Raw genomic sequence first — 22,690 nt, forward strand, 5'->3', positions numbered from 1 at the left:
GGAAAGGACCTAAGAATTCTGTCTTTAGTTTCCTATGAGCTAGAATATCATAGATAAAAGAAGGACTAGAACAGAGTACAGCGATGGATTCTATTCACAATTTAAATCACATAGATTAGTAAACACAATAAGCAGTGTTATAAACTACTTACAAGCCATTAGCAGTCTTTATTCATTTGTTGAAGTCTAATGCGTATAATGCTTACAAGGACAACTCATAAATATTCACAATATAAAACAAACCATAGTACATGCTCACAATGGTATCTAATTGATTTTTATATTTATGTGCATGCAAACATCGTATTAAAGTTAATGCCTCGGTGAAAGTAAACAAAGTCCTTAATCACCACGACCAAATAACCAGAACTACGGCGCACGTGTTGTATATAGTATATTTTTTATTGATTTATAGCTTAATATTATAATGTAACGGGTCTTAAACCCGATTGAAAATTAACCCTCTTATTCATACACACTATAAACCAATGTCTTCTCTTTTTCATTTCACTAAGGAGTGAAAAAAACAAAACACTTTATAAGCCTTTCATAACTTCATATATTTTTATGAATAAGAGGGAAAAGGTTTAAGACCCGTTACATTATAATATTATAGGATGTGTACAAGTCGCGAGAGTTCAAAATCGTTGATTCATTGCTGTTTCACAGCTGGGCAGTGGTCTCCTTTAAGAGCAAGAGCGAATGGATATTTGCTGCTGGGTTGCAGTCTTCCTCAGACCAGCGGAGGCTTAGTGTACTACGTTACTCAGATGCTGGTTAAATATTCGGTAGGTTTTCAAGAAAGCCTCTAAAGAACACAGAAGCAGGGTTTCCTTACTGTTATAGCAAGTAATGTTTTTTACATACGTTTATATTTCGGAGATTGATTTCCATGTCAATTACTCATAAAAATATGTCTATAGTTAGTTAGTTACCTATTTCCATAGCGTTCTCTTGCCACAAAAATCTATAACGATGCAGTTTGACGAGCTGTCTGAAAAAACGGAGAGTATAAACAAAAAACTTAAATTTTTCCGTTACGACTTCAAACGTTTCGAGTTATAAGAATACGAGCCAATAAAATCTGAACATATGGCTGACTTATGTCGGGATATTAGCGGCTTAGACGATTATAGATTAGTACTAAAAATATTAGCTGTGCTCAGTGGGAGATCGAAACTGGTATTACTAAAGCAAGAGCTAGTATCCGACGGATTTTTTACTATTTATTCAATAAATTACTTTAGGTAGTAGGTATATTTAATTGGGTAGTTGACTAGGTGAACGAAAAATTATTAAACTTGTAGTCGTAACAGATTTATCTTAATCATTAAAGATATTATTTCAGATAAATCTTATTAAAATAACGGCAACGTATTTTTTAAAAATAATGTTTTTAAACTGTAATTATTACAGACTGAGACATTTATTCGGCACTCATTTGATACCCACAAAAATACGAAACTGTGACGTCACGACACCGTATTTGTATAGGTACCTATTAAAATTTGTTTTCGACAATTAATAAAGATAAGCTTATTTGACAAGTACCCAATTAGCTTGAGAAAGACATTGACACGTCGACAAACATATGCTTGTATATCGATCTAGTGTCACTGTCATTATTATCTTTTCTATACTGCAATTGCTAACCCCATGGGTCTACAGTAGACATTGTATTTACAGCTATTCACTGCCGTTAAACTGTCATGTAACACACAAGTGAATAATTACATTAAGACCTTAGACTTTAAAATATTTCAACCGGGAATATTGACTGAAGGCTAGCCCTGTATAAAATTGGATAGATAACTTGTACATAGCTCGCATAACATAATTAATTGAATAGTTCAGACAACACGCAACATGGACTGTGAAACAGTCAAGTCAAAAAAGACAAAATGATAATTAATCATTTTGATTGCTTTGTTACACAGGTATACTTAAGAATAATAATTTGTGATACACGTTCTTTTAGTTCAAGACTTGCCCTTGACACTGTGGAATCATTAATTAATACTACACATTATGTACCTAATACATAAGAATGATTATTTAAAATGCCATTAAGTATACTTACACAGACTGATCATACCGGTGACGTCTTGCAAAATGGTCAGATGTGTAGTATACTCATAACCGGCGGTCATGTACAACCAGTTAGTAAGGGTACGACCCTTACTAACTTCCCTTGCCTCATTCATATCCAGTGGCGTTCTTTGGTCTCTGCTACAAACTACTACTACCAAAAAAGGCGTGATATTATGTATGTTTACCATTAAGTATTCATAAAAACAGTCGTAAGTACCGCAAATTCCCACATTATCATGTTGAATAAATAACAGAAAATACTTAGTAATCAAATAGTTAAGTTAATAATGTTACAATTTACAACAATCGTTTGTCTAGTTACGTAATCGTATCATGTCAACCGCTGCGATACGACAGACAATATCACAATACTACCACGGACTAACAATACACGGATACATTACATACATCTATTGTATGTAACTGTAGTCTAGCTAAACTTATAACATAATAGTACTATTCAACTAGCCCTTAAAGCTTTGTAAAGCGACGTAATGATATGAGGAGAGTGACTGACAGATCAGTCTTATTTCAACAAAGACTCAAAAAGTTTACAAGTAGTCCTATATCACTAGTTCTAAATATTTATTAGATAGCATATCAGATAGAAGTTTGACAGGTGTATCCATACGTTTGCTGTCACTTAAAGTTACTTGGCCCTTATTCATAAACACACTATAAATCTATTTTAGTTAAAGAACTACTATAATATGTTTTTCTCTTTTTCATTTCGCTAAGGAGTAAAAGAAACAAAAGCCTTTCATAGCTTTATATATTTTTATGAATAAGAGGAAAAATGTGTAGCTTCCCTTAACCTCACACTTTTTGCTAATAGTTATAAAATACATTAAATCATGCGTCAAATCCTCTCAAAGAAGGCAAAGTTTGATGTAATAGAACATGTTACCTTCAGTCGAAACGTTGCACAATAGCAGGTATCATAATTCGACTAATACAACTAGTAATATTTTGTACCATAACTATCGATACGCTTTCTTCTCCTTACGCAAGCAGTATGACATAATGTAACCGGTACGTTTATGCACCATCACCAATCGCCGTTGATTTAAAAAGAGTCCATTTCAAATTGAATAGAATAGCCCCGCATAGAGTAACTACGAGAATGATTTACAAGTCTTTGGAAACAGGGAGTGGGGAAACTAAGGTGACTTTGGATATATGTATGACACAAGGTCACGGAGGTCATGGTCAGGCTTTGTTTGCTTAAAGCTAAAAGTTAGGAAGCCAGATAGTAAAAAAGTCGTCATATTTTGTCGCAGAAGCAAATTATTCAAGGCACTTATGCTTATTTATGTATCGTTTTAAATGCGGCTTCCTATTTCCATTGATAAAGCTGTTTATATACTGCAGAAAAGCAAAGAATTATACCATTAAAAGAGGGAGTGCAACGCTTGGTCATTCTTAATAAGCGTTATCGAAAGTCTTCAGCCAATAACGTTTGTTATAGCAGTTAATAGCATTTGATTTTGATTGATTAGCAACTTCCTAGTAACACGGTTCAGAAGGTCTCTTACATAAGTTTCGTATTTTAAATGTTACTTAATATTTTTCTGCAGATCTTTTTATTCAGTACAAGATTTCGCGTGCAAGTCTTAAATAAAAGTGACATAAGCTCTTATAATACTTTGTAATGCTGTGGCAACTGAATGAATTTTGTATGTTGACCGTGAACTATAATAACGTTGGAATATCTAGAGATGTGCCAAACTACTTCTGTTATATACGGAAATGCTGGGACATAAAATGGCACTAGTTGATAGTAGATAACTATAGTGAGGTACAGCTCTTTCAATACTATGACAAGTAATTTTTTTTAGGACTGGCCTGTTGTTATTTGATTTTGTTCAGATTGTCATCAGACCATGTCGACCAGACTGCTCATGCTCACACAGTTTCCGTCCTCGTGTTTGACACAACTAGGCCAGCACTAAATTAAAAAACAAAAGACCGTAATACGTTTAGTCAATAGTATGTACCTATATTATATGTACAGTAGCTAGAAACTGAAATACATCATTCGATTTGTTTTAGATAACTCGTAAAACTACGTCAAACTAAAAAAAGAAGAACAAATAAAAGTGAGTGGAAATATTTTTGTCATTTTTAAACATGCAGATAATGGTATCTAACTATTTCCTCGACCACGATAACAATACAATCGCAGAAGCGTTAAAAAATGTTAGATAAAGTGCATGGTGGCTTTCTTCATACAGCTGTTCGATTAAAATTCTTCAGCCAATAGAAGGGCTACCCTTTAGGGCTAGCTTCTATAAATAAATAAGTGATATTAGTAATGTACTGCAGGTGTAGAGTGGTTCGGAAGCGGAAGGAGCGTTGACCGGCCCTTGGGGACGGCCTTATTCACGACCACGCCGGACTTTCATGGCGCACCTACTTTTATAAATATACAGCCTTATATGGATTACACGAGATAAAAAACACCTTCGACAGTTTGCTATAGTGATCCGTAATAAAGTTTATAGTTTTATATCTTCCTTCTTTGCGATTGTATTTGCATTGTTCTGTTTCCGTGGATATGTTCGTCCTTAAAGTTGTTAAGATTCTTAAGCCTCGTGTTCCGAACAATTAAGGCTTACTTCCTACTTTTTGATTCTTCTTTTTTTTCATTAAAAGCATACATAACTGTGTCAAAAGCTAGGATATCTAGAGTCAGCGATAGAATATTATGATGATTACTAACGTTTTCAAAATGTTGTTGATTCCATCCACTTCTTAGATGGACAACAATGACATACTTTTATATAATATTTCCGTTTATTATTTGATTATCTTTATGTCTATCTGCATAAATAAGATCATTATGATATATGTCTTACATTATCATTCAGGTAATTCAGGTTAGTTAAATAATGCTCTCGTCTTCAAGGATTTTTGGATTTTCTTTTATGATCCATCCAGGTCATGACTAGATCCAACTGTTAACATTATAATAAGATATCATTTGTATTATTTCTTGTGGGTGAGATATTCAATTGAACTTGTAAATTGTACAACCTGTAATTGATTAATGAGTTGAATTAAATGAAGCTTATAAGATCTTTGTAATTTTGAAACTTTAAAATAAGTCTATGTATTTTCGGAATCCATGAAATGACTTTGTGCATATTATTGCATTTACATGTAATCAATCCTGATTATAGGATTTGTCCATTTATCGTTAAATTGTATTTGCTGTCCTAACGAAACCATGAGTGTATACTTTATCTTGCAGAGATAATAAATATGATAACATTCCAATACATTTTTTTAACACGAATATCTTTAGATGAATATATGTAAATAAAACATGTGACAGACAGACTGACAGATATACAAGTACGTAGGCACGTGTATTAAGTAAAATAAAGAGCTACATAAGTACATACATTTACAAAGGCCACGTACGTTTTTATATTTGTTTTGTATTATCCTCTTTGTTTTCATTTTATATTATAAGCGAATTGATAAGTTTACCGAGAATGTTTTCATAGGCATTCCACTCCGAATGTAAATAAATCAACCTACAACATGTAATATAAACGTGCTTGTATGGTACACATAATATGAGTTATGTTATGTATTAAGTACTGCTATTATATCACCACCAACAAGTTATATTTATTCAAATGTTGCCCAGACAACGAAAAAAAACAGGTACCAACCTTTTGTGACATTTTGGGAATAACAAAAAGTACAAAATGCATTTGTTTTGATATTATTGTGTTGGTCGGGCGGGTGTTGTCTTGCATTCCTTAACCGAGCAGCGAGCAGTGCGAGCACAGAAACAAAATACCCGATATCTACAACGTGATACAACTGAGTCATCTTTCGTCATTCGACGAGCCGAGTTATAGTGGAATTCTCATGGCCACCAGTTCGCGTGCACCGGCGTTCGAGCGCGGTCAAACTTATCGTCGCTCGCTCTATTATCGACGCTATTTTCGGTCGAGAGCCGCTCTATTGATAAGCGCCAAACTACCCTTGTGCTTCGGTCGTGCCGCACGTTTCCCGCTTGACTAGTGAACCGCTCGTTACTGTTTGACAAACATTCGAAAGTATTCGTACGTTCGCGCCAAGGATTTATTCGTGAATTTAAATTATTCTAGCAAATAGCCGTGTGACGGATGAGTGAGGTTTCGTTTCCGAAGGTGTTGTGGGAGCGCGAGACGGGAGGCGCGGGCGCAATGGAGAGCTGCTACAAGCTTTACACGTGGATCAATCACACCGTGCTGATGCTGCTCTTCCAGATATTCTGGAAAGTCAGCCAGATCTCCGACTACTTATCGGGAAAGTGAGTACACATACTTAGTCCATAATAATCTCCTACCAAATCTATTCTGAGAACACCATAGCATTAAACAACACTCAGTAAGCTGATTAACATCTTTGCTAGAAAGTTGCTGACAAACTGGTATATGTTTACGTTATGTAACACAACAAAAAACATTGAGTTAGTTCCATTACAATGTTCTTAGACACTTACTTCGTTTTGTTCCACAATAGACAATAATAGATTTGAGAATTCTATTCAATGGTTCGAAGGATTAGTTTAGCAACAAGTCTATACGAATGTTTATCAATTTCTAACATTGTTTGTCCCTCATTCATGCGAAATGATTTTTGTATTATGTATTGTCATCATGAACGAATGTTTACAGTTTTTAAATTGCTTTACGAGACGTGATATTAAATGATAAAATTTGTTAATTGTGCAATTCTTTAAATCTGTTTAAATCCCTGTATTTGTCTCGTAAATGGATTAATGACGTTATAATTATACACAACAGTACTTAATTTTACTGTTGAGGCAGTATAATGACGTAGAAAAACACAGATTTTACCTTTATGGTTGGTAACTATTTCCACAATACACGAACATCATAGTGTCACACTTTAGAGCACGTGTAGGTACCAGGAATGATGGTACAGTAAAAAAACTTTTGTTGGCAACTCCTATTATTCATTCGGGAATATTGGGTAGTAACACCTGTGTAAATCATGCACGTTTTAAAAGCCTGGCAATATATTTTCGTCATGTCTTGATTTATGAAATAAAAAGAATACAAATCGTCAAAAATAAAAATGTTTTTTTAATTTTCGCGGCGAAATTATTGTCTTTTTAATTCAAAACAGATGGCCAGTGTCAAGTTGACCATGTCGTCCGTATGATTCCTATTTTTCGTGTTAATCAAACAAATAAATTCTCTTTTTAAATTTCAATTCATCTTTACAAAATCCAGTGCACATTTTATTAAAGAAGCGCTATTATTATTTTAAAAATCATAATAATATGTAATTAGGTATCCGTATTAATGATTAAAAGGAAACTAGTTGTTATAGGAAGTAGTTATAACATTATATCTAGACTAAACACCTAAGAACTAGGTAACTAGGTACCGACTAACATTAAAAGGCTGACAGATAATAATTAATGTAATACTATGCTATTAACTGTTCTTTGATAAATTATTTGCTGTTAATTTGGATCACCTAATGACGTCCAATTAACTATTGGTATCTAGGTATTACTGAAAGAAATATTTGATGGCACTACATGCAATACTCCTTGATTCATGTGAAATAAAAATAAAGACGGAATATCGTAGGTAAAGATCATCATCATCAGCCAAGCCTTTTTTTCAACTTTTTTGGAGTCGGCTTCTAGTCTCCGGATGCAGCTGGATACCAGAATTTTACATAAATATTCAGTAGATATTCGTCATAAATGTAACAATAAAAAACAATAAGAGATTTTCTCAAAAATATACTATAATAAGTTTACATTTGGTGTCATAATTCTAGGATGTAAATAGCTATAAATATCTGCAAATTTTTAACGATTATCTACACAATTTCACTAGTGAGCCTGTTCTCAAAGCTAGCTCAACCAAATTAAAACTGGCGACAAAATCATAATTCAATTTTCATAATTCGAATGTTGTCACATTATTAAGAAGGTTATGAAACGATTGCCAAGATAGTTTAGATAGTATTTTGTCATAAATGCTATCACCATTCACTGCATAGTTCATAGCTTGGAAGGTGTTCAATGTCGAGGAAAGTACCCAAATATCTTGGCACTTGGGGAGAAAATTCGTGTAATTAATTCAACATGTATATTCGGCTATCCTGAAATATAGAAGAGCTTTTATTCACATCTTGTATGGCGATATTTTTTGCATAAAAGTCTATAATATGGAGTCTTATGTGGTCCATTTTCGTAGACATTACAAAGTAGCCGTTTACTAATTATAGCTGATAAGTACTCATTACCATAATTACCTATGTACACTAGCCTTAATGTAAGTCATCTTTGAAAGGAACTCCTTAATGGCTAGTAATAAAAATTTCGTGTCTAGAATTCAAAACAATAACAAACTAAGTTGTGTTACTGATGAAGAACATTGGCTTCAGATCGTCTAATAAATCATTTATAATGTGCTCTAAGTGTTCTGGCGTTAAACATTTGTTTGGCATCAACAAAATGTGTTGATTGTGCTACATAATTAGATGATTATTGTTCTGCACGTCAGAACCAACTTCCAGTAATTTCTTCAACTTAAATGCATCCATTTTGAATAAATAACCGCATTTACCGAAATGCCAGCTTACATAACGACAAACAGATATTTTGAACATGACAATAAAATGAGAAACAGAATTTATACTATGCATGCATTCGTGTTTACAAAACTGTAAACAAAGTCAACCAGGGTACGCGGACAAAACGCTTGCCGCCATTATTTATTCTGTGAATAATCGTGATACAAAAATACATTTATGACATAATAATATGCTTATTTTCTTAAAAATATAAGTTTTTGCAGAACGTTTTTCCGTTAAACTCATTACTATTCCGTTCAAGTATAGTACATTTTATAATGGATTTAATTAATCGTAGTATCTTAATAGCTAAAATATTTCAGATTAAAGTTCTTTATAACAATGGCCGTGAGAATTCCATGACCGAATTGATAATAATTGACCATTAAACTAATATGTGGATTAGATTTATCTAACGGATTTTTTTGTGGAAAATGCCAGAAATATAATACCGTCATTAGCTGACATTTCAATTTTGATTATTATTCGGTTTTAATTAATAATTTCAGCATTTATGTTGCACTATTTTGATTTTGCAACTAGTGATCTTTGAGATATCGATATCCATTCACTTATTACAAAATGTGTAACAACTGGTACCATGCACATCAGAAATACAAAATTATTCTAGATTTTATTAAAAGAAATGATGCAATAAAAAACAAGACTACACAAGGTTAGGAATAAAAAATAGCGTTACTTTATTAGGTACCGTTACGGCAATTTAATACAATCCAATCCGTAGGAATATATCCACCATATTTTGTTTGTATACTGGCAACACGATGACGAAGTTGTTTTTAAAATATTTATGATGGCAATAAAAATAAAATGTCTTATTATTAACTTAGCACTTATCCACTTATCTTGAAACAGGATAAATAAATTGACAATGTACGTATGGATGTGTAAACTTGAAAGATAGTCAATTGAACATAAAATTCTTTTACAAGCTCTTTCATATCTTAAACCTATGATTTATGGTTAGTGACGTCATAACTTTGATTCTCTTTTCAAATGCACTCGTGTTGTATTATTTTTAAATGGTTTTTATTTTATGGATTTGAAAAAACAGACCAGTATTGGAATGTATTTTTTTGCTATAATTATGGCCGGCGATTTGCAAGGTTATCAAGTTACAGGTAGATTTTTTACAGAATATAAAACTAAAATAGGTACAAACATTGAATTTCAATGCGTGATTACGATGAAACATCCTCGACATAGATTTATAGTCGAGGATAAGCCAACAAACAAACTTACTTAATTGTTGTTAATAAAACCTTTTTTATTCTTGTATTTAAATCGTTAACCCACAATTAATTTTTAATTAAACGGAAATATGTTTATAGATAAATAATAGTAACTTACGTTAACTGAATATTCTTTTATTACCAATATTTCGTATTGCAAGTCGCTCTGTTTTAAAATTTAGCTGTTTGGCTCTACTTAGTTACCCTACAATTACTACAGATTATAGTTTTCGTAGCTATTACATAGGTAATGTTATATTTGGCCGTTACCAGACTGAACCTTCGACCTCAGTTCTATGAGGCAAACGAACGTGCGCACAATAACATTAGGCCGTAATTACATCAATGCAGTTTCGCTTTCGAAGTTTCTAGCCCATGCCGATGTTGCTTTATTTAATAAGCTGCTACTTTAGAAAATATGCTATTTTAAATAGCATCTGATTTTTTCTCTTAAGTTATTAGTTAGCAGTTTAAATACATACTTACGTACATCTATTCAATCACGCCTGTTTCTCACAGGGTAGGCAGAGCCTTAAGAACGCCAGTTGCTACAATCCTTACATTTGTTTTTTTTGCTTCATTCACAGCCATACAAGTGGGCATGTGTACATAGAATTACCTATGTTAATTGTAAATTGTATCAAAAACGATGTGGCACATCACGGAGATCGCATGTGATAGATCTTTCACATCGCTGCCAAAAACACGTGGGGCCAAAGTACAATGCATCTGAACTTTGCTCCAATGATCACGATAAATTCTTTTTAATTAGGTGCGTACTTCGCATCAAATGGGAAGAAAACTGGCCAGTTTGAAATTGTTGGCAGAATATACAAACTATTTGTCATACCAATATAATATCGGATACCTAGTATGTGGTCGATGTGGTCATTTAGTATGACGTTTGCCACCACTTGACGTAACCGGCATAGTGTCGGGTGCCATCAATTTGCCAGATTTACAAGCATGATTTACTATGTGATACATTTAATTCTAATGTAACTAATAGCTTATATGCCAGCCAGAATGTTGCAACGTTTAGAATAACAAATGAAAAGCGAATCACAATGAAAGCAATTGTATTCAAATTAAAGCTGAGTATCTAATGTTATAACGATACAAGGAAGTTTTTAGTAAAATAACATATTGAATTTGAAAGGTGTTTAATAAAAAACCCACATTCGACGAACCAGCTTACTGTCGCCTACTTTACAGACATTTAATAGGCAAATACATATTATTGTGTATTATGAAACGTTAAAAATCAGAACGACATTTTGTGTTACACAATATGAAGCAACGTTATTTATTTATCTCTAAATACTTAATGGCAAACGTGAAGATAAACGTTAGTGTAATCAATGAGATGTTTTGTGGCGATTTAAACTGAAAATTAATCGATATGACGATTGTTATAAATGTATGAACACCTACGCAGGCAGTCAGGTACGCTAGTTTACTTTTTTCTACATGTACGTAATGCACCTCACTATTTATGACTAAATTGCAGACGTTCTATTTTTAAACCCGAATTCTTCTACATAATTTATCTATCAAGTTTTTTTTTTATTAAAAAGATATGGTCGCTACAAAGTTCACTAATCTGTGGGGAATGAGACCAGACTCAATACAATTTTGTTTTGCTCCAAATTCGTTTTTTAGAAAAGTTATATCGTTAGTTTATCTTCAAAAGTATTGATCATTAAATTTAAAAAAGAAAAATTATAAATTTGTTTATTTTTCGCTTCGATAAGAATACGAGACAGGAAATTATGAGAGGGGGTGCGAGGCATTGACTTGTTTATTGATTTCCTTATTCAGTTACTTCTTCCTGAATGAAGTTCAAGTTCAGCGCTTTCGTGTTTCAGTGTAATATCGAGAGAAGGGCCAGTGTTACACTACATAGAACCAACTAAGTAGTTTAAATATTTTTTATTTGTTTAATTCATTTAGCTTTATCACAATGAGTACAATGTTACGTGAATAAAAATAATTAGGCAATATAAGAACTTTTAATCTAAGGGCTCCATTCGTTACAGAAGAGATTGCATGTTGGCGATACCATACACTACCTATAACTAATTTAATATGATAAACAGTATCCGTTCATAGATATGTACATTGATCTTTGTAAAATAGCATTAGCCGCTACTTAACTCATAACGGTAAAAGCATGAGTAATATTTATCACATAAGTTACGACGCGATTCTGAGAACTATGAGCAAATTAATGTTTTATATTTAGCTGTCGTTCAAGTTCCAATAAATAATTATGAATATATTTTTATTTGTTTTCTGTCGATGACGCATACGGCTCAATAAGGAAAGATAAGGTCTGTGGCCAGTGGCCAATGATTCAGCCCTGAGCCCTGTGACTGGATTCAAATTAAAATGCATAAATAAAAAAAATACCTATAAATGTCCCACTGCTGGGTAAATGGAATGAAGGAGGAGTTAGGTCTTCATTCCTCCACGCTGACAATTGCGGGTTGGGGACTTTGCCTACCATGAAGAACTGTTCTAAAGAACTCTTTGGCATGGAAGGCTACATCATGATGTTTTTGTTCACCATTGGAACATGATAATTGTTTCTTATACATATAACTTCAAAGTCGTTGGTGTGATGCCTGCTCTAAAATTAAAATGCATTTTCTTTAAAAGTTTTTAAAATGACTCCTTGTAGACTAGGTTTAACAGTGATTCAGTCATAAAATCTTGTCATGACAATCAGCGATTTCCAAGGAAGGCTTAACTGCCTGAACCGGTAACAAGTAATAAAGTATGAAATAAATTATCGCTGCAGATATTGTGGTACACTGTGTATTCGGAATAACTATGTACTTAGTATGTATAGCTAGGTACTGATTCTTGATTTTACAATGTATCGATATCGTTGAATATGTATGATAAGGCAGGTTGGTAAGACTGGGTACCAATATAGTTAATACTACTCAAATACGTACTTCTCATTTTCATTGAACAATTACTGTAACACGCCTGAAAGTTTAAGTGAGACGTAGAAAGTAGACTGACCTAGGATACAGGATAAAACCTAGTCTAGAGGTCAGTGGTCAATTATTAATAAGTTGCTGATTGTACAATAAGTGCAGTTCATGCAAAAGTTGTATACAGTGATTTTTTCAGTTCAATAATTTTTTTATTATTAAATCAATCAATGTTTTGCCGATGATGTTTTTATTCCTAAGAATCTAGTGTCTACTCTTCCTTTAAAACCAGTTTTATCACTTATGAATAAACTAAACGTGTTTATGATCAACTATGTTAGTTAGAAGTCAGTAAATAGAGGAGGATAAAGTAGAGGCAATGTAAAAATACATAATATATAGTCGTCCATTTCAATGCAAGCTTTATTAGTCAACGTCATAGTTATTGATTGTAATTTATCAAGATATAAGTGGTTATATAATATAGAAACTGATTAGTATCCATACAATCTGCTGAGATAACAGTGGCACATGTAAACTATGTAAACAAATCTATCAGCACTTCAGTTAGGTTCATTGACATGCTCGTTAGTCTCAACAACTAACTTTTCATATAAACTGCTTTAAAACATAATCAGTATTATTATTTTTAATCTGCGCTTTTCAAGTTTTAATTCAACATTCTATGAACTCTATATCCGGATTTCTACTTAAGTAATTCCGAATATGTATCCGGTCAGATTATCATATAGAATATTGACAGAATTTTTCATACACTTGCTATCACTTTATATATAATAGATATGTATTACTTAGCCAATCTTGAATCTGTATTGTTAAGAAAAAAATAACAAAAAAAGGGCCCAATTTAGAACCAATGAATAGGCTACGTAGTCACTTAATCTTATATTTTTTATGAAGTTACTTGTTAATAATTCTAAATCTCTTAGTACATAAATAATTTTCTTGTTCGCCATTGATCTAACTATTCATGTTTTCTTCTTAAGTAGGTAGGTACTTACAGAATTATACTTTTCAGATTTATTGAAATCCTACCGTCTATTCATTAGTTGTATTGAATAGACATATTATCCGTCTCACCCACTAACGTGAATCATGAAAATAATCTATGAGAAATCACATTGTAAAGGTAATCTGACCAATAACATCTTTATTGAGATCCTTTTATAAAAATAATAACTTGTCTATGTTTCTTCTTGTAATGTCTGACCTTTTTATAAGTTCACTTTGTCTGGAATAATCACACGTGATGTTTAAGTATAGAACAAAAAACTAATAAAATTTGATACTTAATTCCTTTTTGTTCTATTTTAGCTAGATTACAGAAATATTTGAGCAAGAGTTAATGTTTTGTATCACGTTCGATAAAGGAATTGGATTCAATATGCCAAATGAACCGGTTCATTCTTTGGATTTTGGCGTTGTTGCTAAATCGAAACGTAAATTTTCTATCTTTTATTTAAAACCTGATATGAAGAAGTTAAATATCACAATAGGTGAGAAAAAAACAGGAGAAAATATTCTGAATATAAAATCGAAATTAATTTGCATTTCTTGCCGCGCAATTCTTCTACCATAGACCATCAACGATTCGTTCTAGTTTAATAATTCATTGTCTATGAAGACAAATAGTTGTGTAAAACCGCGGTCTATTTCGATTCGTTATCAAGCCGTTCTCTTCAATTTGGCATTTTGGCACATCATCGCGAGCTTTGTTTTCGACAATTTACATTTATTTATACAAACGAGTGGATCTTGGAATAAAATTTACGTCATCGTACGAATATCTGGTTTATAATGAGCACCGAAAGCACCGAATTCGTACCTAGGTATCTATTATGTCTGTTTATTACTGTTTAAGTTGTACCAACGTTGGTCATAAAACTGTATTCACATACCTAACGGTGATAACATTCATCTTAAAATTCGTTTAGTTTAAAAACCAGTCTTTGCGAAATTAAGGTATCTGGATTACTTTCACTGTATCGCCTGCTGAATTCACCATGACTAATATGGTGAAACTATAGTTAAAAGAGGCGTGAGGTGCCGCGCCCATCAGCCAATAATATTATATTAAAAGCAACTCCTAAAAATTTAAAAGTTTTCTATAATATCTAATAATCATGTTTAGTTTTTAAAACGATTATTCAGGATTTGGCATAGCACTGTGCAATCTGGTTCAGAAATACTTTATTACACGAATAAAAACTGTCCTTCTATTTTCGAAGTGAGACCAAAAGTCTGTCATTCTACATGATACTGTAAAAACAAATATCCTGGTGTTTTGCCAATATTTTGCAAGAGAGTAATGTTTCTAGATATATTTAAGATAGGAAGATATTGTTTAAATTATGTCATAATCGTTTCAATGACCCGAAATCCTATTAAAAGTATTTATATTTGTCTAAAAATGTAGCACTCGGTGAGAACATAATTCTTTCAATACACAGGTAAATATAACTCTGTATATTTTACTATTCAGGTTAACGATAACTGTGTAAACTCCCTACTTTTTATATCCTTGATGTTTACATATCGATAAGGGGAAGAATTTTTGAGTATTTTATGAAAACAACATATTATTATGTCCTAACTCGCTTCTATGATGAGACATTTTTGAAATGCAAAGTTAAAGGTCACAGACTAATTAATAGTGAAGAATAATACTACATACTTATAGTGCCTATTTAGGTTTTTTATTCTCTATGTAGAAGTGAGACTTGCTATTATTAGAGATGATGTCTCCGTTCTCCCAAATACGCAAAAACAACCGGCTTTAGAATTTTAAAATACGATAACGACAGAATTATTTATATTTTGCCCACCAGATCTCAGAGGTAAACAAACTGTTTGTAGGATATTGATTCTAGTGAATAAATCGCTTGAGAACGAGAAGATATACGACTTTACTGCAGCTTCATAAATACAATAATATTATTAATAATATGTTGGTAAACACAAGGAAAAATATTTTAAACAACAATTCACTTTTTGAGGTCAACGTTTTTCTTTTTTGAGTAACTCGGTGCTATAAATGTTGTTTATAAGTCTGAGCTGCAAATACGCAGAACCTAAAAGCGATAAAATGTTTACACAGTCAAGGCTACCCCAAAGCGGGCCTCAACTTGAAACTTGAATTTTGATTGTTCGAAAACAACAGACTGATAATATTCAAAATACTTATCGCAATGATATAAAAAATGTTGATGTTCCCGTGTTTATTGACTACAGTCAGTGTTAGATACATGGGCAGGTCTGGTGTCGTACTTTTTACCGCTTCGGGAAATTGGTGTCTGCAAAAAATCTTAAACTGGCTACCTAACTAAATATCTTACCAAATAACTGAAAACTACAGCATGTGCCAAATTCATGGTACTTGCCTATTTCTGAACGGTAACAAATACTCCTAAGCTATAAGTAAAAAAAAAACGAGCAGCCATGTATTACCATAGACACTAGTCGTATTTCAGTTCGACAGCTGCGATAACAACCATAAATTTTTAGTGAACGCATTCGATATTTTAATTTCTTTTTTAAAACAGAACTATAATTTTCAGTTTACCTTACCTATATGTGCCCATTGGCCTAATTAGCCAGTTTTATAGTCGCTCTATAGCTAGTAAATTATGCATGGTATAATTTAACGTGCCTTCACTTTTAAATGGATTATGTTGGCCTCTTAACCGTATAATTCAAAATTACTCACTACCTTTGCAACGGAGTTAGGTAACTAAATTGTACTTACTTCTAATTAGAAAATAACTAGAATAGCTAGCTTTTTTGTAAACATATTTGTAGAATACAATCACTTTTTTAACTTTTAGACAAGTATATAAACTGTCAAAATTATTTAAGTATATGGATTTCGCACATTAGCTTTCTTAACGACTTTCAAATGAAAGAATGTATAGATAGAATGTATAGATGAACTAAGTACCTACTGTTAAAATACAGGAACAAGAGAAATATGTGCTATTATTATATACCTAAATGCCTCTTTACGTCTCTTTCAGACGCTTAGACCATTTTTCTTAAAATTTACTACGACAAAATGTAACTACAGCTATTTATAAAAAAAGTCAAAATGCAATAACAAAAATTCCACAAAACGGTTTATACTTAATTGTTTATTGACGCCACTGAAATTGGATCAGTTTTCCCTGAAACATTCATGGTTAATCGTTTGGAGTACGCAGGTCGCATAATGTCTATGACGTACTTCGCCGCAGCATTTCGTTTATGATCGCAGTCAGAGTGTTTCACATTAATAAGAACAATAGAGCAACGCATTCTATATAGATTCCCAATTTAGAACACTTTATTTTATGGCATTGTTATAGGAAAAAATATTATCTATGGTCATTGGTCACCGACAGAATTATTGTGAGTTGTGACGCAAGGTGATCTTTTCGGTTACCTATAATATATTATTTTAAGTATACAAAAATATCTGCAGGGATACCAAGCTGTGCGTAAGAGGGGCTAAAAATAAACATATTAAGCAATATAACTAACTTACTCTCCATCCCCTATTTAACCATCAAATTCTACCTTTATTTAATCTCTGCATCACCCCAAGGTAGCCTGGAAGATATGTCTTTGGCATTAAGTCCACCGTTGTATAATTCCGTATAAAAAGTTCCGAATAATAAATATGTAATAGGGCCAAAAATAACATAATTTGCGAGTTAAAAAAATACATTGACATGTACCGATAGGTTTGTAGTAACAAACCTCGACTGTGGTCCTTGTGAAGTTTATTGTACTCTGTCGCAACACGGCACGTGTAGAATTAAATAAAATTCAGTTCCCGTCCATCTGGAATAACCAGATTATTCCATCAATCAATCAATAGTTTTTCAGCCGACTAGAAGGTTTTTCGTGTCGGTGTTTCGAGCTAGCGTGCCGTTTTATTCGTATTTGTTGTTTTGATAATTTTATATTGTTGTTATTACTCATTACATCACAATTATACTGCTGATTATTTGTTTGGGTGTGATATTCAAATCAAAGTTAATATGCAACAATTTTCATAAAAGTTAATTGTATTAATTGCCTGCCCTGAAGCTTGTTTACGCGATATTCTAACGACTTCACTTCCACGCAGTAAAGAGTTATTAAGATCTAACGAGCTGGCATTGTTTATTTATTAAAGTTGATTGTAATAATTGCGATTTTATTATTAACACTGACCGTCGCCTCCAATTAATACATGTGACAATGTAAAATTGCTATTACACGTTCAACCAGTCACATGCGATTCTTATCAATGCATGCCACTAGAGGTCGCCTTTGTCAAAAACAATTTAAAAAACATCGCCAGGCATTATTTCCGCGTCGTCATCAAAGTTTGTAATAGTTGTCTTTTTATAATTCTTGCTGTAGGAAGCTAAGACAACACATTAAACACGAACCAAACTATTTTTAGAAGTGAAATCTAAGTCGTACAATTGCTTTTATTTTAAAACAAAGATAGACACGGCCAACCAATACCTGCTGAAAAGTGAAAACTTTACATAACTCAAATACCCTATGAAAATGAACAAGAGATAATTTGCTCACTAGACGGTCACAAGACTGTACTTATTTACTTGAGTAAGATCGATGTCAAGGAGTAACTAACAAAGCCACACTTAATACAATCTATTTGATATGAACACTATATCATATACAAACGTGTAGATATTTTTATTTGAATATCGTTTGTTGTATAATTAAACATCAAATCGCTGTATTAGTTCCTACAAGTGTACGTTATCACTACGGTCATATGCGTTCGATTAGCCGTTCTTGCTTCACTCGACCTCCAACGCTTTGTTTGGATATCAAGAAAACTCAAGGAGATATCACTATGTGCTTCGTATATTTGTGTTACTAATTGAACATTATTCGTTATTCCTTCAGTAGTTCGCTAGAAAACATACTTTTCAAATATTTAAAGAAAATTTGGCCTTAATCGCAGTTGGTTATCGATTTGTGTCGATTCTGACAACCCGATTGGTTTGATGTTCGTTGATTCTTTGTATCATTTAGTAGAGTAGGCTTACGGAGGTCACTGAGCTATTTTTAGGTACACTAGAAAATTGGTGATTAGCTTGACATAGACACAAAGGAACTATGTGGAACAATCCATTTATTCTACTCATAGATCACAGGCTGAATACGCACGAGTTGCAAATTAATGGTGACAATAAATTAATTTGTTTTGATTTGACGCGCGTTGATGTCACAGCCGGGTGAACAGCACACACTAGCTAGTTGCTAACTACTCCCAAGAACATTTATATTCATAATCTCTATAATAAATAATTGTTTTATTTAACAAATTGTGCAATCAATTTGATAATGTGCATCTATTTATAGCAATTTCCTCACTGTAGCGTGTAAACATTATGAACAAATATTGCAGTAACATGTTATGTCTAGCGCTAGTAGTTATCAAACTGATTTTCAATTCTACGTAAAATCATTATACATTATTATCTAATGACTTTACTCACAACAGTGGCAGCGTAGAATTTTCCTATATTAAATCAACAAAAGAGATCAGATACTGACGATTTGATATTAAATATTTGTTTTGTTCGTTTCAGGTCGTCGGAGCCGCAGCCCGAGATGATGATAACCTTCTCACCACTCACAAAGGAATCAAAGTATAGAAGACACATCAGGTCCATGTCGGACGTACAGAGCAGCACACCTTACAGAATCGCGTTTCGATCCAGAGTAGGAAGCAATCACACCCTCATGTACGACTCCGACACGAGAGCGAGACGGATCCGGACTCATCACAGACATCAAGAGCCAGAATCTTCCGACTCCAGCGACTTCTACGAGTCACCCAAGAAGATCAGGAGTCTAGGACACAACATCATGAAGCACTCCGACTCCATGAGAATATTGTAATACAAGATCTGATATAATAAGGATAAAACGCAAGATTTGTATAAATCTGATTTAATTTAATGAGGCTGTACAATCTAGTTGCCGACTAGATCGGAATCACGTCAGGTTTCTGTCACAAGAAACCATGTTTCAAAAGTCACTGGAGCAGCGCCTCCAGAAGATTCTTTGGATTATGTAAATATGGTCGTTGTAAATATGTTTTTATTTTAATGAATGTAATGAGTATTGACCTCTGCTTACTGAGCGTGATGATATCACTAATATATGCATAGTTTATGTAAACAGACTAAGGGTTAATATGGACTTAAGCGAAAATGTTTTGCTCGAACATGTGAGCGGAATACGTTTTGCGTCGAGTAATCTGATGATTCCAAAGATCTTTATCCCAACGTGATTCAGCGATGTATCAGACTATAGTGATTTCCTTTATGAGACTGTGATTGAAGTAGGTTAGCGGTTATGATAACTATTTAGATATAATATTTAGTTTTAAGATGAGTGTTAGACCTTTGTGAAACGAAACTTTTCACATTGTTCTCACGTTCTGATAACAAAAACAAAATAATAATATATACATTTTGATGTTTTTGTATTTATAAATGAACTCGAAATCCAAGGTGGCTGTATGCAGAATAATTTAAGTAGATAACATAACGACGGATCTGGCTGCTTTTGTTGTGGAATATCCCGCCTACCATTTTCCCTGTATTACGAATATTATTATTGAACGTTGCCTACAATCAACTTTTGACCGTTATTCCAATTGACTTATATAATAATACATATTATCATGTGAACTTGAAAAAAAACAGGTAAAAATTAACAATATTTTTGCCTGTTTGTTACAGTTAAGTACCTAAATCTAAAAATGTAGAACATACAATGCAAACATCACAATAGTAGTTCAGTTATATTTACATACTTGTAAAGTGAGTCTTGACATAAATACCTACTCTTGAGAGGATTTTCATGATAAATATCAGCTGAACTACATACCTACTTATCTTATTGGGTGACTGAAAATTACCTAGATTATTAAAATTGTATTATTATTTTTCTTCTTGTACCCATTAAACTTTTTGAAGAAAGCAATGTCGTGTGCAGGGCAACGTCCTTTTTTAATTTGTGAGTTATGAGAATTTGACAATATAAAATATAGAATTAAGTTTCGAGTACATAGGCTTATTTCACCGTTTCTGAACGTTAATAAGAGAATACGAAGATTTTCTATAAATAAAATGCAAATACTTGAATGAAACTAATGAAATAAATGAGAGATCAGTGATTTAAGCCTGTAATCTTCAGAATGTGATAAGTAGCAGTAAAATAAAAAAATGTGTTAAAATACCTTCCCATTTTAAACCATCAAGAATGTCAAATAAACAAATGAGAACATAATTTACGGACTTTTTTTTCTGCTATATCAAGAATACTATAGAATAGAAAACAATGAAAACATACCAAATGTGATGCCACACAATCTAGACTATTCCAGACCTCATTTCAACTAAAGCTATCTTCTTTCATTGGTCGAGTCTTTTTCTTATAACGAATATGGATATTATAATTAGGTACTTAGACCTAATACATAATTGAATAAGTACCTATATAAGCGAGAGAAACTGGCTGGTCCATGTTAACCGCTACACATTAACATCCTTATTGCAAAATCGGTTTAGATTTAATATGGCAGAGATGTTGATTATAATTCTACTCCTTAATAAAATTATTTGCGAGAAAAGGTCACTGGGCAAAATGTTACTATATTACTTTCAGAATCAGAATTGAAATCTGGCGCTCCTACCTAACTATAAAGTAACTACTAACGCCATCTTTTACGATAAAGCAAAATTATATAATGCGGAGTAGGGGAACCTGTTGTACCTTGGCACTATGTGTACCTAGGCCACTGGGCTCGTTTTCAAATATTCGCGCGATACTAAATTCCACTGTTTATGGTATTCGATACGTCACTACAGACTATTCAATGTGCAGTTAGTCGCATACCGCCATTAAGCCGGTGTTTGGTGTTATCGACGCTGAAACTTTTTTGTGTGAAAAAGTAAGTATTTCTAATATATTTTGAAGTCTAATAGTTTTAAAAGTTTTCTAATAGTCACTTAACTGTTATATGCTATCGGTTCTTTGATTTTACAAGTCTCAACACAATAAAAAACTTACGAGATACTTCACCTCTAATCTATATAAAATCACCGTTTTAGTGAAGTTGGAGTAGTGTTGTACCTCGGTCACTGTCGATCAGCTGTACCTTGGCCAGTGGCCAAGGTACAACCTGGATGTTATACTTTGGCCAGGAGAATGTTTTATTAAATTATTTCACATGTACGTAATAATATTCCTAATTAAATATCTTTATTATTTCAGAAATCGATGCAAAAATCACTTAAAAACTGGAAATGAACTGAAAAAGAGGAGATTAAAACCCCGCAAAAAGTTAACAAGAACAGAGAAATTTATTATGTTCCAGAGATACAGAAGTACTGGGATTTCTACTAAATGCTTAAGGCTGAATAATATATCTACATTATTGATAGTGTTTTTATAATAGCTAGTCCAAATGACTGATTAAAATTTAAGAGAGAAATAATAATTTATATATAGGTAAAGATAATCTATACTAATCTATACTAATATTATAAAGCTGAAGAGTTTGTTTGTTTGTTTGTTTGTTTGAACGCGCTAATCTCAGGAACTACTGGTCCGATTTGAAAAATTGTTTCAGTTTTAGATAGCCCATTTATCGAGGAAGGCTATATATAGGCTATATATCATCACGCTACGACTAATAGGAGCAGAGTAACAGTAAAAAATGTTACAAAAACGGGGAAA

The 22,690-nt window shown here is 32.8% G+C and overlaps 1 protein-coding gene across 1 annotated transcript; it reads left to right on the forward strand.

The window, feature by feature from the left end:
- Nucleotides 1–5,985: 5,985 nt before the first annotated feature.
- On the forward strand, nt 5,986–21,238 carry LOC142978263 (uncharacterized). The gene is made up of 2 exons (XM_076122634.1): nt 5,986–6,403; nt 19,528–21,238. Exons 1-2 carry the CDS (start codon nt 6,237–6,239, stop codon nt 19,838–19,840), a joined length of 480 nt encoding a protein of 159 aa, XP_075978749.1. The 5' UTR covers nt 5,986–6,236; the 3' UTR covers nt 19,841–21,238.
- Nucleotides 21,239–22,690: the final 1,452 nt, after the last annotated feature.

Source organism: Anticarsia gemmatalis, chromosome 14 (assembly GCF_050436995.1).
Source record: "Anticarsia gemmatalis isolate Benzon Research Colony breed Stoneville strain chromosome 14, ilAntGemm2 primary, whole genome shotgun sequence".
NCBI lineage: Eukaryota > Metazoa > Arthropoda > Insecta > Lepidoptera > Erebidae > Anticarsia > Anticarsia gemmatalis.